Source organism: Psammomys obesus, unplaced genomic scaffold (genome assembly GCF_907164565.1).
Source record: "Psammomys obesus unplaced genomic scaffold, mPsaObe1.curated_primary_1811, whole genome shotgun sequence".
NCBI lineage: Eukaryota > Metazoa > Chordata > Mammalia > Rodentia > Muridae > Psammomys > Psammomys obesus.
Window position 1 is genome coordinate 11,067,997 of NW_026596095.1, and position 19,066 is coordinate 11,087,062.

The following is a 19,066-nucleotide window of genomic DNA, read 5'->3' on the forward strand; positions in this document are numbered from 1 at the left end:
CAAAGGCAAAATTATAACGATTTACAACATATACAAGAGTCAAAAAGTCAGTGAGTTTAAAAAAAGGAGAAAACTCATATTTTTCACATATTTCTAAGACATGCTCTCAAAATAACAGATACTGAGAACAACTTGTCTTTCTTGTCCTCTTTTCCTTTATAATAAATTTTGAGAATGTGTTGGGTTGTCTGCTTATGAAAACAAAGGACTTTCTGCCCTGGTTTGTTTTCCTTAGTTCCTCCATTCTATTTCCAACATCTGGACCACATTGGAAGGAGAGTGGACCACTATGAGAAGCCAGAGCTGTCGCTGGGATCCTATGAATATGTTGCTACTTTGGATTACTGCAGAGTGAGTGTTGCCAGGACTTAAATGTTCCTATGCTGATGTCGAGCTCCAGTGAACAACTTCCATATGTAACGACATGACGTTCACAGACAGAGCATCTCCCAGGCCTGGAGAAATACCTCAGACACAGATCTGACTTGAGTTATTAGCTTAATGCTGTTGCTGACCTGTCCCCTGGAGTAATCAAGCTTAGAAATGTGGTGTAGAAATAGGAAACAATTCTTTCTGTGTGTGAGAGAGAGGTGAGGGGGAAGAAGGGTGAGTGTGAGAGAGAGAGACTATCCTGGTTTGTTTGTTTGTTTTGATTTGGTTTCTGAGAGGAGTCTCACTTAGTTTTAGGCCTGGACCTTGTTCTGTAGCTGAAGATGACCTGATCCCACAAATCCCAAATGCTGGGCTAAATAGTATACTGCTTCTTAATGCAATAATTCCATCCAGGTCTCTGCCTCTTTGGGTTTGTTTATGACTTCTCTACTAAGGCAGAAACGTACCCAGTATTTTTGGAGATCTGCTGGCTTCCTACTTTAGTGTGTAATTGTGAGACTCATTTGATTACCACTCATAAGCTTCTTTGGATTCTTTCTTTAAAAAAAAAAAAAAAACTAATTTACTTAGAAAGAAAAACCCAATGCTTTATTTGTTTGAAATGTTGTGGATTTTTTTAAAACTTATTTGGTGAAATATAAAACAATTTCGATACAAATGTGTTATGTCAGGCAAGAAACATGTCTTGAAGTGCAATTTACATTTCAATAGTTTCTTTGTCCTAAGAATCAACACACAAAATAAGCATTTGTTGTTCTAATTACACGTGATAAAGCCACTGTAAGTCGCGATGGAGCGTTCACTCGCTGAACTTCGAAGCTGGAGTGTGAATCCCACAGTGTGCTGAGGCTTCAGGAATCTGCCAGAAAGGCTAATTATTGACGTTACACTTTTTTTCAATAGAAACATACGCGAGGGTCAGACCTATGCCTGGGAACAAAAGTAGCTTCAAATTCTGTTCTATGGTAGTATAGTAAGTGGGAACTCTCGAAAACAAGAAGCTGAATAATTGTAACCTTTGGAGCTTCAGCTTTGTCTCCCTTTTATCTAAGTAGAGTGTATGGTAAATGCACACTGTTTTCAAGTTTAATCATAGCCTAAGCTGTAAATGAAATGGAATAATGAGTTCACTTAGGGTTTGGATGGCGGAAAGGAGTTTACTTGCTTGGTACGTATATTTTAATGCCGTATACACTGAAAAGAGAATTACAGGGTCACATTCTCCTCTGTTCGTTTTAGTTAATCCCAGGGTTGACCTGAGCACTTGGTGAACACCGGGCATGTCTCTGCTAGATACTTTTCACATACGTGTTATTTTATGTAGCCCTCATGGTGAGCCCCTGTGTTGTGTGCCACATTGTATGAGGACGGTGGGAGAGAGCTAAGCTGCAGATCATATGTACAGAAAGTTATGGCGCCACACTCAAACTGCCTGCGGGGCCAGAGCCCTACCTCCTGCTGGTATATCACCAAGTGCACAGGCACGTGTTTTAAAAAATCAGCATGGAGTTTCCCCAAAAAAAACAAATCTACGATCAGCTTGTCTTTCTGAATAAAAATGTAGGTTTGTTTTTTGTTGTTGTTGTTGTTGCTATTGTTAATTTTAATTCGTTTTGACATGTTTCTTTTTTTTATACTTTTTTATCCAGTTTGCTTTTGCACTGTAAGAATTACCCCAAACCAGCACTATGATAAACAAGTTCAAAGACTATGCCTGATAAAGAAGCATGTAGAATTAAAATATGAACCTAAGTATAGTACGTACCGTGAAGGAAGAGTGTCCAGAGTGCTGAAAGACAGTGTGGTCAGGAAGGTGCTTAGAGGGAAGTGACGTGAGCAAATTAAACAGTGAGCAGATAGCCCGTTATTGTGGCACAAGCCTTTACACCCAGCACCAGGAAGCAGAGGCAGGCGGATCTCTGTCGTTTGAGGCCAACCTGGTCAATTAGGACAGGTAGAGCTGTATAGTGAAATCTTGCCTAGAAAAAAAAAAAAAAAAAACAGAAAAATTAAAAAATAAGCCATGAGCAGAGAACTGAGGTGGAAAGAGAAACTGTAAAGTGACCAGAAGTGGGACACAGACGTACATAAAGATGATTCAGGTCCCCCCCCCCACACCGGGAGCTCTGAAAACATTGCTGATGACTGACACGAACACAAGTATTTTTTTGAGTATTTTTAAAACACTGTGTCAAATAAAACACATTTACCATCACCGCCCTGGCTCGGGTCTGAGGACCTTTGACTCTGCAAGAAATGGTAGCCATTTAAATTGAAAGAATGCATACTGGGGAATGAGAATTAAGTTGAGAAAGTATTTGGAGACAAATCTGCCCTTTCATTTCCTACTGGGGTTACCACTGTGTCTTTGAGCTTTTAGGCTTTTATACACATTGTAAAGGAAATGTTGTGGAGGGTCTGGATTGACAGGCCATGGGAGAACGTATGTTACTTTAATAGGACTGGGGATAGTTAAAGAAGGGGAGGCACACACACCACCACCACCACCACCACCACCATTCACTCTTAAGGCATGAATGTTTAGAACTGTACTCTCCTCTTTATTCTGGTTGGTTTTGTTATGAAGTCTATTTTGTCACATGTTGAAATAGCTACACTTGTTAGCTTCCTAGATCTATTTTCTTGGAATATCTTTTTGCATCCTTTTATCCTGAGGTGATATCTTCCTTGTTGGTAAAGTACATTTGTTGGATGCAGCAAAAGTAATTTTTAAAAAATCCCATCTGCTAGTCTATATCATATTACTGGGTTTCTTCTCCTTCCTCTACCTATTAGTTTTGGATTTGATGCTTTCATAGTGTCCCAGTTTTCCTGGATGTTTTCTACCTGTATTATTATTATTATTATTATTATTATTATTATTATTATTATTATTTACACTTTATTCATTTTGTATCCCCCCATAAGCCCCTCCCTCCTCCCCTCCCGATCCCATCCTACCTCCCCTTTCTTCATGTATGCTCCTCCCCACATCCACTGATAGGGGAGGTCCTCCTCTCCTTCCTTCTGATCTTAGTCTATCAGATCATATCAGGAATGGCTGCATTGTCTTCTTCTGTGGCCTGGTAAGGCTGCTCCCCCCTCAAGGGGAGGTGATCAACGAGCAGGCCAATTAGTTTATGTCAGAGGCAGTCCCTCTTCCCATCACTATGTAAGCCACTTGGACACTAAACTGCCATGGGCTACATCTGTGCAGGGGTTCTTGGTTATCTCCATGAATAGTCCTTGGTTGGAGTATGAGTCTTTGGGAAGTTCCCTGTGTTCAAATTTTCTTGTTCTGTTGCTCTCCTTGTGGAGACCCTGTCCTCTCCAGCTTTTGCTATTTCCCACTTCTTACATAAAATTCCATTCACTCTGTCCGCCAGTTGGCCATCAGGCTCAGCATCTGTTTTGATAGTCTGCAGGGCAGAGGTTTTCAGATGCCCTCTGTGGCAGGTTCCTAGGTTGTTTCCTGTTTTCTTCTTCTGGCTTTCAGAGGCCCTCTGTAGCAGGTTCCTAGGTTGTTTCCTGTTTTCTTCTTCTTCTGATGTCCATCCTCTTTGCCTTTCAGGATGGGGATTGAGCGTATTAGTTAGGGTCCTCTCTTTTGCTTAGTTTGTTTAGATGCACAGATTTTAGTGGGTTTATCCTATGTTGTATGTTTATATGAGTGAGTATATACCGTGTGTGTCTTTTTGCTTCTGGGACAACTCACTCAGGATGATCCTTTCCAGGTCCCACCATTTACCTGCAAATTTCATGATTTCCTTATTTTTCATTGCTGAGTAATACTCCATTGTATACATGTACCACAATTTCTGCATCCATTCTTCAGTTGAGGAGCATCTGGGCTGTTTCCAGCTTCTGGCTATTACAAATAAAGCAGCTACAAATATGGTTGAGCAAATGTCCTTTTTGTGTACTTGAGCCTCTTTTGGATATATGCCTAGGAGTGATATGGCTGGATCTTGAGGAAGCGCTATTCCTAGTTGTCTGAGAAAGCGCCAGATTGATTTCCAGAGTGGTTGTACAAGTTTACATTCCCACCAGCAGTGGAGGAGGGGTCCCCTTTCTCCACAGCCTCTCCAGCATGTGTTGTCACTTGAATTTTTCATCTTGGCCATTCTGATGGGTGTAAGGTGAAATCTTAGGGTTGATTCCTTTGCCTGAAGTATTCATTTCTTTCACCTTGTCCTCAACACCTGAGATTCTTTCTTCCACTTCTTGTACTCTGTTGGTGAGGCTTACCTCTGGGGTCCTTGCTTGACTTTCTAAATGCTTCATTTCCAGTATTATCTCAATTTGGGTTTTCTCCAGCGTAGTGGTTCTCAACCTTCCTAATACTGCAACCCCTTAATACAGTTCTGCCATTTTGTAACTGCCATTTTGAAGTCCCTCTCATATGCCTCAGCTGAACTGCTTTTGTCAAGGCCTATTGTAGTAGAGTTGCTGGCCTCCAGAGGAGGTGTATTGTCTTGGTTGTTCATGTTTGTGTTTTTGTGCTGGGATCCAGGCATCTGGAATTATGATGTGTGAGTTGTTTCTTGCCGTAGATATTGGGTCTTAATTTTGCTGGGTGGATGTTCAGTTCATTGGTTGCTATTGCCCACTCTGGATTCTAGGCAGGTGTGGTGGCTGTGGGCTTCCTGGTAGAGAATGTTTCTGCTGCTCAGTGTGTGACACGGAGGAATGAAGATGTTCTAGAAGGAGAGGCAGAGACAGGGAGCAGGAAAAGAGCTAGGGGACCCTGGAGCTGCACTAAGAGGAAGAATTTTCAGGCAGTGGAGGTTGGGTAGAAGGAAGGATTCCTGTAGGCAAGCTGCAGCAAGGCTCAGAGTAAGTCCAAAGGACCAGAATGAAAGACAGGAAGGATAGCAGAAATTGCTTGCCTGTGCCTCAGCCTGGTGTGTGGGTCTTAGGTGGAGAGTGTTTCTCAGGCTGATGGTTGACACAAAGGAATGGAGACTGCTGGAAGGCAAGGTTTAGAGGGTCTGTGGAAAAGATCTAGGGGGCCCTGGGTTCACACCAAGTGGCCAGTAGAAACATGTTTTCTGAAGAGAAACAAATGGCTGAGGAAAATAGAGCAGTCAAATCCAGTTTCAGGTTTGAAGCCTTTGCATTGTCTGTAGTGCTGTCACTGGTAGAAACCGGAAGGCAATGTGGTTTGGAGGAACTATGGATTAACTTCACCCATGTTGAAAACAAGTCTTCATGAGTGAACAGTTCCTGAAGAGACAAGATAGCTGGAGTTATAGAAGGGGTCAGTGAAGAGTGACTTACAGTGAGTGAATGAGAGAGTAGAAGAATAGTAAGACACAGTTGGGATTTTCACAAAGAGGTGCTGCTTTAATTAATGAGCACGGGTGGCATTTTCATCTGATAACCCTCTATATTATGGGATAGAGGAGGTGAGACATGGAAACAAATATTCATGTGGACACCAGCAGTGCTCCCTCATACCGTGGCTGTTCTCGATTCTGGATTAGAAGAGTGACATAAGCTCTTATTTGAAACTGAGTGTTTTATTAGAAGAGTATTATGTCTAACCTTGTAGTAGATATGGGCTGAATCAATGAGATCATTTATAATGTTATCATTTAATTATATAATAATTGAACTGTATTTTAATTTTATAACATTTTTATGCTTTATCATAAGATGAAAAACTGTTTGTCTTGAGTCTTTATTCTCTAGTGGAGGTCACTGATGATATTTGCCTGTGGCTTTCTTTTCTAAACATTTTATAAATCCCAGTTGAAGGATCGCTTCCTTGTGAGCTATTTGGACACCAGCCAGATTGGGGAACAGTGAGAGCCATTTTCATAACAGCTGCTTTATGTTACATTGACTGTTGTAAAGACATAGAAAAGGGGCCATTTTTCTCTGCCACAAATATGAAGTGAGTTTTGAAAATATTTTATAATGTACATTTTTAAGGAATGCCATTAAATCTTCATAGACATTTTCATATCTGTCGTTGAGCATGGTAGTGTATTCCTGTAATCTCAACAGTGAGGAGGCTTTAGGCAAGAGGATTGACAATGTGTTTGAGGCTAGCCTGGGCTACCCAGTAAGACCTTGCCTCAAAAAGAAAACACACACACACACACACACACACACACACACACACACACACACACACACACATACAAGCAGAGGAACTCATAAGAGGCCTGAAAAAATTGTGGTATCCCAGTTGATGAAGCTTTGTAATAGTTTCAAAAAATGTTTATTTTTTACTTATGCTCCTTTTTAGCATTTCTTCTCAGGACCGCAAGCACATTTCCTCCTGTAAGGGTGCTTGTTACATCGAGGCTGGCTCAGTCCTTGACCTCCAGTCATGGTAGGGGAGTCTCTGGAGATACAAAATCTCTGCTTACTGTAATAAAAAAGTTCATGTCATAACTTGGAAAATAAGCAGCTTCATTTTTTTATAACATCAGGGAACTGAGTTTCCGGGAAGGTTATTTGATCCACAGAGGTTATAGTTCAAGTATTGAATGAAGCATCTGAAAGTCCTCAAGAGTTTGTTTGCATTTGATTATGGAATATACTTACTGTGCATGTGCTTCTGTGATGTGTTTGCTTTCCTGCAGAAGAATAAACCTCCCAGCCCACCAGCCTTTATCTTCATGATTGATGTTTCATACAGTAACATAAAGAGTGGACTCGTCAAGCTCATATGTGAGGAACTGAAGACCGTGCTGCAGAGACTACCCAAGTAAGGGCGCAGATGCTGTCCTTCTAGGAATTGTACTGCCACTGAGTTGGTGCAGATAGGCTGGTTAATATCGCTTGCTAATGAGAACATTGGGGTTAGTTATAAATCAAACTACACCATTCTTCTGAATACTTAAAATGTCAGAGTGGATGTTTGTATAAAGGAAAGAAAATACAGAGAGAAAAGCGATGCTACAGATACATGAAACATCTCAAAAGGCTTTGTAAGTTACAGGAGAATCCCCACGGTGAGTATGTGGAAAACACTTTGGAAGGCTGCTCCACAAAAGCTGGTGGTTGCTGATAGCGGCAGAGTCCAAAGGCTCCCAGGAAACTGAGCAGTTGTTACATGGAGGGATGGAATGTTTTTAGCCAAATTCCCTTCTGCCCTTGTGATGTGACCAAGCTCCCTGCTGCCTCTCTTGTGTTCTGGCTTAGCTGTGTGAGGTGAGCCTGGCTCTGTTACTGCAGCAGGCAGCACTTGGGAGGAGAGGCAGGAGATCTTCACACACCTGCCAGCTAAGCAGGTGAATCTACCCTGCTGTGATGAGTTCGCCTCTGCATGCTGCTTTTAAAGGGCTAGCTGGCATGCCATCTGCTTTAGCACAAAAGAAGGAAATAAAATCAGTGAAGATTGTAGCCATAAAATATAATTGTATATATGCATAGCCTGCATTAAATTTGGCAGAAAAAGAAACAATTAACAAGGCTTACTGTGCAAGGTGTGACAGGGGCGCATTGGAAGATGCTTTTTTTTTTTTTTTTTCTAAATAAAACCCTTAAAGAGAGATTTGAAAAAGTTGCAGGAAGTAGCTCATACCATCCTTTCATTTTTCTCTAACATCACGGCTAGGTTGTAGTTGTCTCTGTGCACAAGCTAGCTCTTTGAGGCTGAAAAGCTAATCCCAGCATGGAGACAGGGGAGTAAGGGATGTGAGCTTCCTGCCCAGAAGCCATGCATAGAGGGCAGGGATGCGGGGCCATGCTGTATCCCCAAACCTTCCACTGCCTCTCTGTCTTGTCAAGCTCATGGCGAGCAACATCTGTTCTAGACAGGGGTGTTTGGGTAGGGAGGGTGCTACTGGTGCTTCTGGGCCTTTGAATGCAAACACACTTGTAGTCTTTCCACTAAAACTGATGGCTCTGTCTATGGGAAACGTGGACAAGTGGGCTCTGGACCTCCCAGGAGCAGCTCTGTTTGTATCTGTTAAGCTGAACTCATAATATTGTTGAGATGGTTTGGAAAGCAGCAAGGATGTTTGAAAGACCCTGAGGTGGCTTCGGACTGGCCTGAGGTGAAATGTGAACTGGAGGCAGCTGCAGGTGGCAAAAGCCCCAGTGCCATGAGACAACTCTCTTACACATCATTTTCAGACACTTGAGACGGAATTTTTTTCTAGATGGTATGTGTTTCGTCGTGGAACTCTCCCATGGGAGGTTTAAGGTTTAAATCTGAATTTTGTATTTAGTTTGTAAGAAAGAGAACCATGACTCCAGTTCATAAAAATGGACTGTCCTTTCACTGTCTGTCGCTGAGTCAGGCTAACCTGCCCTCACTAGCAGTCACCCCACAAACCGCTTGTTCCTTACCAGGGGTAGTGACAGGACATTTGCAGCATGTTGATCTAAGATCTGAAGTCACGCATTCTGGCTGTATTCAAATCTCTCAGAACGACAGCTTTTCAAGCCAAGTGTCTTCATTTTTTTTTTTTTTTTTTTTTTTAATAAACCTGTTTGCTTTCTGTTTGAAATTTCTTTTGGTCTCTGTAAACATGTAGCTTTATTTTATTATTATAACACTGCCCCATCGATTTGAATTCTCTTTTTGTCCTAAAGCAGGTGGCATGTTTTTTTCACATGGCCTCTGTAAAGCAGTCTGCATGTGCTTCTTGTTCTAGAATGTTCGAGTCTTCTGAAAACAGAAGCCACTTTCTTTTCTGTTTAAATTTATATCTGGACTTGTAAAGTTTCTAGATCTTCTGACTTCTTTGAAACAATGAAAGAAAACTTTAAAATCATCTGTTACTCATATTAAATCATTGGGTTATTTTGACTTTTGGTCTGTTTTCAATGCTGAGGAACTAAAATACTGTAAATGGGGCTGGTACGATGGCTCGCAGCTGGTAAGCCCTTGCCTTCATTTTATTTTATTTCAAGCACAAGAGCCCAAGTTTAATTTCCAGAATCTATGTAAGAATGCCAGGCCCTTTAACTGGCTGCTGATATAGCATAATTGGTGAGCTCCTGGCCAATGAGAGACTTTGTCTCAAAGGAAGTAGATGGTGTCCTGATGACACCCAGTCTTGTCTGCTGGCCTTCACCCATACCTACACACATAAATATACACAAGTAGTGCGGAAGAATACAGCTGTTTAGAGATGTTAGCAATTCACGGCTTTGGAATTTTGTGGTTTATCTGCTTATTAATGTTTGTAGTATTACTCAGCCATATTCGTACTGTTAAACAGTCTGGCTGCAGCTGGTAGGAGTTGTTGGGACAAATTAAGTAATGATGATGAGGCACACAACAAATTTTACATGAAAGAGGTTTATTAGATGGAGATGAAGAGAAAAGGAGAGAGGGAGACATGATGGGGGGCAAGAGAGAAGAGAAAGGGGAGAGGGCGAGAAGGCAAGAGAGGCCAAGAGAGAGCAAGAGAGAGATCATGTGGTGGGTTGGTCCCTTTAAGGAGCAAATGATGACATCATAAGTTGCTAGGCAACCCACAAGCAGGTGCCTAAATACTAACAGGAGTGACGCTGAAAAGCAGAAGAGTAAGGCCAGTTAATCACAGATATTTTCGTGTACCCATAGACTTGTACAGAATCATTTGTGCTCCTCACAGAATTACGCAGAACTATTGAGGAAAGGCAGACTCTTTCTTCTTCATGTGCTATAATTCATATGTTTATATAATGTTGAGGGAAATTTGGGACAGTTATAACATTGAAGACGTTTTTCGAGAGTCTTGTGTTTGTTTCGTAAAAAGCATTTTTTATGATGATAAGTGATAAATGATGGGGATGTTCTGATTAGATGCTTTTTAAAAATGTTAATTTAGATCTATGTCAGTGATCCCTCTGATCTCAAGATGCTGTGCTCTGCCGCCATTATTGAGTTCCCCTAGGGCACTGGGACACATAGCTGCATCCTCAGACCTACAAAAGCCAGAGAGCCATTACAGCAGCCCTCAGATACTGTGCCAAGGATCAACCAGTTATCCCTAGCTAGACTGTCAAAACTGTGGGAATCCCTGGTCCTTCAAGAGGGCTGCACCCACAGCGTCTGGACCAGAGCAGTGCCTGCAGCCACCATCCCAGACAGGGACACACAGCTTCTGGTCCAGAGTGAGGCACCCAGCCTCCAGACCATAGCAGCGCCCCCAGGCGCCAACTCAACCTAGGTGCACATTCTATAGGTCCAGAGCAGAGCAATCAGCCTCTGGCCCAGAGACTTGCTGAGTGCACCTCTCACTTTCCCGGACAGAACTGTGCGCCCCAGGATAACAGACTGAGTTTCCCTGTTGGAAGAAAACCCCACAGCTAGGGAATCAGGCGCCTGCATGGAGCCCTGCCTGCCTGCGCGCCTGATTCGCCGCCTCAGATAGAACTGTGGGCACCAGGGCATCAGGCACCAGAGACTGCCTTCATTCTTTTATACTTTTGGGAACATTAACACCTTCTTTGGAATTCCTAAGAGAAAAGACCTGGAGACCTCATTTTCTTGTCATGATCATCACAAGCAAACTTAAGTGTAAATGTACTTGCTATTATATGTTTCCATGATGTGCTGTTAAAATCTTACTATCGTCACACAAAATTTTGTAGGAGGTGCAGTAAAAGTGTCATGCAGGAGCCAAAGGTCCTTTCCTGATACAAACTATCCTGTCACAGTAGTGTGTTTCCCTTCTCTCCCTTTATTTCAGATGCCTCATTGGTTCTGGCCTTTCAGTGACTTCTGAGAGCATTTTATTTATATGAATGCAATAAACCCAGGTTGTTCATGGAAATTCTAAAAATGTCTAATTTCCTATGAATTGAAAATAAGCTGGGCATAGTGGCACATGTCTTTAATCCCAGCACTTGGGAGGCAGAGCAGGTGGATCTCTTGAGTTCAGGGCTAGCCTGGTCTACATAGTGAGTTCCAGGACAGCCAGAGCTACAGAGTGAAACCCCATCTTGAAAAGATCAAAAATAAATAAAGACAAGAAAAGAAAATACATAAGCAAATATGAGCAAATGTTTTCATAATATCTAATCCTTGACCTAGAATTTTGAGAATGTTTTCCCTTGTCAACCTGCTTATTTTTGAAGCAATCTGTATCCCTTCCTGCCACAATTCACTATTGCTTTCTAAGATCAAGAGAAATTAAAGCCAGGACTTTAAATATGCCTTTCATATGTTCTATAGGAGACATAGATGTTGAATTTAGGGAGAAGCCTCATTTCGCAGGCAGAAAATGGAAGAAGGCAAAACACTCTTTAAATCCTGACTCTATGGCAATCTCATCACCTTCAAGCAAGTTCTGTGTTCTTGAGAGCCCCTACCTAAAGTCAAGTTTTGTTGGTTTTTTTTTTTTTTTTTCTCTTAGGGAGGAGCATGAGGAGACATCTGCAATTCGAGTTGGTTTCATCACATACAACAAAGTTCTCCACTTCTTTAATGTGAAGAGTAATTTGGCCCAACCTCAGATGATGGTGGTGACCGATGTTGGAGAGGTCTTTGTTCCTTTGTTGGATGGGTTCCTTGTCAACTATGAAGAATCTCAATCTGTGATCCACAAGTAAATGTCACATGTCTTCTAATTAAATGCAATGGGATGTGTGTTTTAAGACGCATTGTGTTTCAGTTCAACTACAAATATTGTTTGGCTTTGTCACTGGAAGAGGTTTTTAGGGCTTAGATTATACAAGTATTGTTATTTTTGTTAGCTTTACCTCTTGCTGGTGTAGACCATTTTAGAAATATTCACTCTCAACCCTTTGAATTCTTGCTCCTTGATGGAATGGGACTGAAATGGATGTAATTCTTGTGTGTGTACATATTAAGAGAGAGTATTCTTTAAAGAGCTCTGGGTAGTATAAATAGGTAATATAATGAATCAAAAAAGAATCTACAAAGAGGGTAATTTAGTAAATGTTCCATTCAAAGAGTATAAGTTTGGGTGCTAGCCCGCGCTAAAATATCCTTTCCTAAGGAATGTCTTTAATCAGTTACCCAGAGATGCTGTTCCCCAAGTAAATGCCGTATGTGTTCAAGCTTGAAACATCCCTGATATATTTTCTGAAGTTTATGACAGACTTGCTGAGTAGTCAAACCCTTTCCCCATTTTGTTTTTCTCAGTTTATTGGACCAGATTCCAGAAATGTTTGCTGACTCCAATGAAAGCGAGACAGTCTTTGCTCCTGTCATCCAGGCTGGCATGGAAGCACTTAAGGTGAGGCATGGCCACCTCTATTTGAGAGTAGATTTCATGTATGAAAGAAGTTTCATGTATGCAAATACATTTTGCCTGAAAGCCCTATGTTATTAGGCTTCCTAAGCTTGCCCAGTTGTCAGGAGGAAGTGACCGGAGCACTCCAGGTGTTTATATCTCAGGGATGTTAGCATCACAACAGCTGGTGTTGTCAGGATTTCAGCTTATGTCCTCTCTTTGGCTTTTAGATGAACTTCTTACCGGTCTGTTTTTAAATTTAGTTCAGTCGAATCGGAACTGTAGGATATGAGGAGAAAAATTCCCATACTGTCCTCTTCTTCCTTGGGGTTTCCAAACACGCAAGGGCAAGGTCTGGGGACAGTTTGTGTCAAAGGGTGACTGATGCTCATGGCCTCACTGACTGTCATAAGTAGAGGAGAGGTCATCCTTGTGTCCTTGGGGAGGTTGAGCTCAAATGACATTGTGCCTTCATAGGACTGAAGAAGTCAGTGTGATCTAGAAGCCCTTATTCCCAGTCACTCTTTCGTTAGCACAGTAGTCAAATCTTGTTGGCCTTGACCACTCATTCCTGAAGTTAGTTACAAAATTGTGTCATTAAAATTAATTCCATACCAACTTTTAAAATACAGTGACTGACAGGAAGATACAAGCAAGGAGGGAGAGCAGTGCTATGAGGCTGAGCTTATGAACTGACCCCAAATGAATGTTCCATCTAACTCTGTAGTCTGACCCTGGTACCTCATTCTTGTCTAGGTTTCCTGATTTCTGGGTGTTCAGGTGTGGTACCAGGGGTGTTTGCTCATGGTCTTATGGATGTTCTTCAGCTATCAGAATAACTAATGTAAAACTGACAATACATTTTACATTACAAGTGATTTGTGGGTATTGGAACCCATCTTACTGAAGCTGTCATTGGTCAACAGAAAGCCTTGGGAACTGTGATATTCTATATCATACATATACACACACATACACACACATACAAACAGACACACAGACACACACATGCATACACACACACAAAGCAAACCTATCTGGGTTTTTTTTTCACTTTGAAAAATGTTTGTTTTGTTGTCAATGATGTTCTCTCCTCCAGTGAGGAGAAGTTCGTAAGTGAATTTCTTCATACATCATAATTCATAAAGGACCCTAAACACCATTCTGCCTTAAATTAAATCTGGAAGCAATATTTTGTGTATGTGCTCATATCTGAGAGGTGTGATGAGTGAGGGATGACAGGCTGTTAGTTGCCTAAAATTTAATGTCAATTCTGAAAAAACATTTTCCACAGCAATAATAATATACTCCGAAGTTGCTTGTGCATTGCGTAGTGTAGCCTAAAGCATTCTCTGCTCTCCATTCATGACAGTCTGGTTCACTGTAGTTCATGTGTCTTTATATCACTTGCATTACCTTTTTTAGTCACAAGTTACAAAAGTTATGTATATTAATATTATATTAATACATGAAGTATATGAAAACTGTCTTAGCCAGTGTTATTATTGCTGTGATGAAATACCATGAAGAAAGCAGCTTGGGGAGGAAAGGGTTTATTTGGCTTACACTTCCATAGCACTGTCCATCATCAAGAGAAGTCAGCGTAGGAACTGAAACAGGGCAGGAGCCTGGTGGTGGGAGCTGATGCAGAGGCCAGGAAGGGTGCTGCTTACTGGCTTGGTCATCATGGCTTGCTCAGTCTGCTTTCTTATAGAACCTAGGACCACCAGCCCAGGAGTGACCAATCCACAATGGACTGGACCTTCTCCCATCCATCACTTACTAAGAAAATATTTTACAGCCAGGTCTCATAGAGGCATCTTCTTAACTGAGGTTCCCTCCACTCAGATAACTCTAGCTCGTATCAAGCTGACATAAAACTAGCCAGTACAAAAACATTAGAATGAGGAAAAAACTAGTATCTAAACATAGCAGTTTAGATGACCTCATGAATCCAAATTCAGGTCCTGAGTAGCTGATAATCAGACTTAACTTGGTGTAATTTACATAAAATTCTCATCTGTGGCTTTTCTGATGTGCCATGTCCACAGCATTTTCTAATCTCAACCTTTTTTCCCTTCTTATGTGGTAGAATCTTTATTTCCTTCAGACTCTGACATGTGCATTAATTAATTACCTTTGAATTGCTGACAAAATTGTCTAAGTTGAATAACTTGGTAAGTAAAATTCCAGATAAGAATTGTACAAAAGGCGTGCTGGAGAGATAGTTCAGTGATTAAGAGCACTTGCTGCTCTGGCAGAGGACCCACGTTCAGTTCCCAGAACCCACATGATGGGTCACAACTTCCAGTAACTCCAGGGGATTCTATGCCCTCTCCTGGCCTCTGTGCATTTTGCATGTATATGATGTACTTACAAACATGTAGGCAAAACACTCAAACACATAAAAAAAAAAAAAAAAGTAAATCTTAAAAAAAAAATGTTGGGCAAAAAGTTGTACATACCTGGGCATCAATGGTTATACATGAAATATATTACTACCTGAGCAAAGGGGTTAAATTTACCTTTAGATAATTCATAATTGGTACCAAAATTCAACTTTCAGGATCCACCATGACACTCCATTCACAGGCAAGATGGGACAGTTAATGAGGGAAAGACAGAGGCTTGGGGTGAGGTGGAAAAGTGAAAGGATCTTTTCCTCAGGTAGCTTTTCATTTTCAGCAGTCTGAAGCTTGCAAGAGTGTTGAGAGACAGTGTCATGAATCCTAAAAGATCTGTCTGTAGAGCGGGGAGACAGCAGTGGAGGCAGCTAGTTGGCCAACTGCAGTAATGCCAGTCTCTCAGAAGAAAGAATATTATATAAAAGGTGAATTTTGAACAGCGTTCTTGAGGCCAGACCCTTGTAAGCTATTTCTACTGAAATCAGAAGGATACATGCCATTCTTGAATGACTGAGTCTTGTGAGCACAATCAAATTTTGGCAAAAACATTAAATTTTGTATGGGTGTGAACCATTTGCCAGACATAAAGTGCTTTTTAAGTCTATAATTAGTGAAATTAGGGCTTTAAAATGAAGTGATTGAATAACAAGAAATATATATATCCTATATATGTCTCTACATATGTGTGTGTGTTGTATTCTTGTAAGTTTTTCTGCATATGTATGTATGCATGGTATATGTATATGAATGTGAGCATGTTTGTATGGGTGTGTGTGTGTGTGTGTGTGTGTGTGTGTGTGTGTGTGTAGCCATGAAGTTGACATCAGGTGTCCTCCCAAGTTGCTCTTTTTTCCCACTTGAGGTAGGGTCTGTCCTGAACTAGAACCTTGCCAATTCTGGCTAGTCTTCTCTGTTTCAGCCAGTTGAGTGCTGGGATTATAGGCATCAAGTGTGCCTACAATTGTTTTATGTGGGACCTGGACTCAGGTCCTCACATTTGAATGTCAAACACTTTATCTTCTGAGCCATCTCCCTAGCGCCAGCCACTTTATATTTTTATAATCGTGCATTTTTTAATGGCCACCAAGTAGGGCCTGGTAGTTCATTTGACCAGACAATTAAATATGTTTATGTTGATTAACAGAACCATTAAGGTCTTTCAACTCTTGCTTTCTGTTGTTACTATGTATCATGTATGGTATGAATGAAGCTTGGAGAAGCTAGGTGATTTTCCTGAAGTCCCTAAGCTAATACAATGGCTAAGATTCTAACCATAGCCTTAGGAATGAGGACCTGTGATCTTAACACCGACAGTACAAAATATTAGCACTTCTATGCTTAGACAACATCCACATGGAATTTTGGTAGTGAATTCTTTAGAAGAAATCATGTGGCTCAGACAAGAAACATTTTACTTTATATTTTTGAGAACTTAATGTGTGGTTGTGAGGAGTATTTTTAGTTTGATCCAGTTAACACAGGAAGTCTCCATATGATGTGATTTTCACTTTCCTTCTTACAGTAAAAGACCGGGTGCTGTCTTGAAAGCAGAAGACAGAAGGGGAGGATCATTTAAATTTGAGGGAAAATATGGTGATGACAGTTCAGATACAAATACAGGCTGTCGCTTTCCTGGTGACTTTAGTGCTGAACAACATTTAAAACCTACTGAAAAGTAGTAGGCAGTTTGCAAATGCTGTACTGACTTCTGCTCACTATAGGTTGTGCTGGGTTGGGTGGGTTTACCCTGGATTCCTTCTTCAGTTTCTTTGCCTTCTCCAATATCTACTCTGCTACTGTTAGCATTTCATACGCACTTTTTGTGTGGCTTTTTGTGTGTACGTTAAACACAGGAGCCAAAAGTGAGGGAAACGTGTTGTCTTTCTGAGCCTGGCTTATCTAAGGCAATGTGATGAGCTCCACTTCCATCCATTGCCTCGCAAATGGTTTCACTCTGCTTTATGGCTGAATGAAATCCCACCGAATAGATGCCCTACGTGTCCTTTGTCGCCTATTGAGGACCGACTAGACCGACCCTATTGCTTATTGCTGTGGACAGCGCTGTAGTCATCATGGGCTTGCAGGTGTGGCTGTAGGGTGTGGACTTACACGACTTTGTGTATGTGTATCCAGAAGCACTGAGTCTTTGTCGTCAGGTGAGACGATGTCACGTTAAAGAAAAGAAACTCACTCATCCTTGGTATCATTTACCCAAGGGTGAGCCTGGTTGGATCTGAAGAGTTCTGAACTGATCAAGTCTTGAACAAAGGCCATTCTCTTTGTGTTGAACACCACAGCGAATATGGTAGTAAGAAGGGGTGAGGAACTTATGCCTTAATCAGTCCTCGGTAGGAGTCTCACAAGAGAGGATGTTGCTTTTTAGCCCTACTGACCCAGCAGAGCACACAGAGCCCCAGTCATATGTCATGACCTATACTCACAGGTTTGTTTGTTTGTTTGTTTTACCTCTCTTTCGTTGATTTCAGTGTCTCTCTGCTAAGACCAGTGAATGGTATTAGGCGAGACTACTGCATCTTAGCCACACGCATACGCTATCCCAAGCCAGTGGGTCACAAAGGAGAAACAGACAACATGTTATATCAGGGAGTCCATAGTAAGACTGGTTATTTCATCAGAGGACAGTTGATGCTGAACAGGCTGGGTACACAGTATGTAAGCAGAATGAGTTTCGTGATCTCCGGGCACATTATTAACTCCGTTACAGGTCAGGGGGAAGTTTGATTTGTAAAGGTTTCTAAGAAAACTCACTCCCACAATATGGCAGTTCTTCTTCCGCTATTGGGGGAATCTCCACAGTGTTTTTCCACACTAACTCAGCTGATTTGCATTCATTCTAGCAACATACAAGAGGTCCCTTGTGTCCTCATCCTCAACAGCATTTTGTTCTTTGTTACCTTTCTGACTGGGTTGAGGTGCGATTTTCATATATTTATGATTCTCTTAAAATAAAATCTTAACACCCGAACGTTGTGTGATGTTTTCAGGCGGCAGAGTGCCCTGGGAAGCTATTCATCTTCCATTCCTCCTTGCCTACTGCGGAAGCACCGGGGAAGCTCAAGAACAGAGATGACAAAAAGCTGGTTAACACAGACAAAGAGAAGGTACAGTGAAGAAGCACTGTTGAAAGGGGCCCCACACTTCTGAGTGTTTTGAACTCTAAACCATTTAAGGAATTTCCTGTTGCCAAGGGGGCTAATATCTGACTTATCTAAACTGAAACATCTTCCATGTATAATCTGTGTAAGATGAGGCTGTTAGAGAAATGGAGGGGGGGGGGCACCACGAAGAGAAGGTGGAGAGGGGAGACGGACACACTCTGACATCACTGTCCTGAGGAAGAGACACTAGTCATGAAGCAAAGGCAGCAGATACTGAAAGGAAGCCTTTGCTGAAACCGGAGACAATATGGCAGCCAGGAACAGTCAGGGGATGGAAGATAGATGTGAGTGAGAGCGCAAACCCCTCATTCACACAGCACCTTCCATTCCGCAGAGCTGCATCGCTGCCTGTATGCTGAGGATCGGGGCAGGGACAGCTCCATTAAGGGTATTGGCATATCAGATAACCTGAAGGCAACCAACTCTTTTATTTCATTAGCCCACTCCACCTAACTGGAGGGGAAAATAAAAGTCCCATAGTTTACCTCATTTAAAATTTCCAGTTAAAAAGTTTTAATAGAAACTTAAATTTTAATAAAAAAAAATTACATGGCTTTTTTTAAAAAAAATTGTCTTTCATCCTTTTCTTCAGATACTTTTCCAACCCCAAACAGCTGTCTACGAATCTCTGGCCAAGGACTGTGTGGCCAATAGCTGCTCGGTGACTCTCTTCCTCTTTCCCAGTCAGTATGTGGACGTGGCTTCCTTGGGTCTGGTTCCGCTGCTCACTGGAGGAACTCTTTACAAATACAACGCTTTTCAGGTAAGTGGCAAGCCGGTGCTCTTCTGAGTCTCTTGCTGTTTGAAAGCTGAGTCTGTCTCTATCTTTCTCTGGTGCTCTGTATCTCATCCCTGCAAACACCATCCTACTCCCCCACCCCCCATCTGTGTGTGTGTGTGTGTGTGTGTGTGTGTGTGTGTGTGTGTGTGTGTG

The 19,066-nt window shown here is 41.6% G+C and overlaps 1 protein-coding gene across 1 annotated transcript in view; it reads left to right on the forward strand.

The window, feature by feature from the left end:
* Nucleotides 1-19,066, forward strand: part of Sec24d (SEC24 homolog D, COPII coat complex component) — a 95,540-nt gene that overhangs the window by 61,193 nt on the left and 15,281 nt on the right. The window contains exons 10-15 of the mRNA XM_055628128.1: nucleotides 236-351; nucleotides 6,990-7,114; nucleotides 11,706-11,897; nucleotides 12,458-12,551; nucleotides 17,959-18,075; nucleotides 18,725-18,895. Coding sequence (XP_055484103.1) covers nucleotides 236-351; nucleotides 6,990-7,114; nucleotides 11,706-11,897; nucleotides 12,458-12,551; nucleotides 17,959-18,075; nucleotides 18,725-18,895 — 815 coding nt within the window. The remainder of the gene's footprint in view (nucleotides 1-235; nucleotides 352-6,989; nucleotides 7,115-11,705; nucleotides 11,898-12,457; nucleotides 12,552-17,958; nucleotides 18,076-18,724; nucleotides 18,896-19,066) is intronic.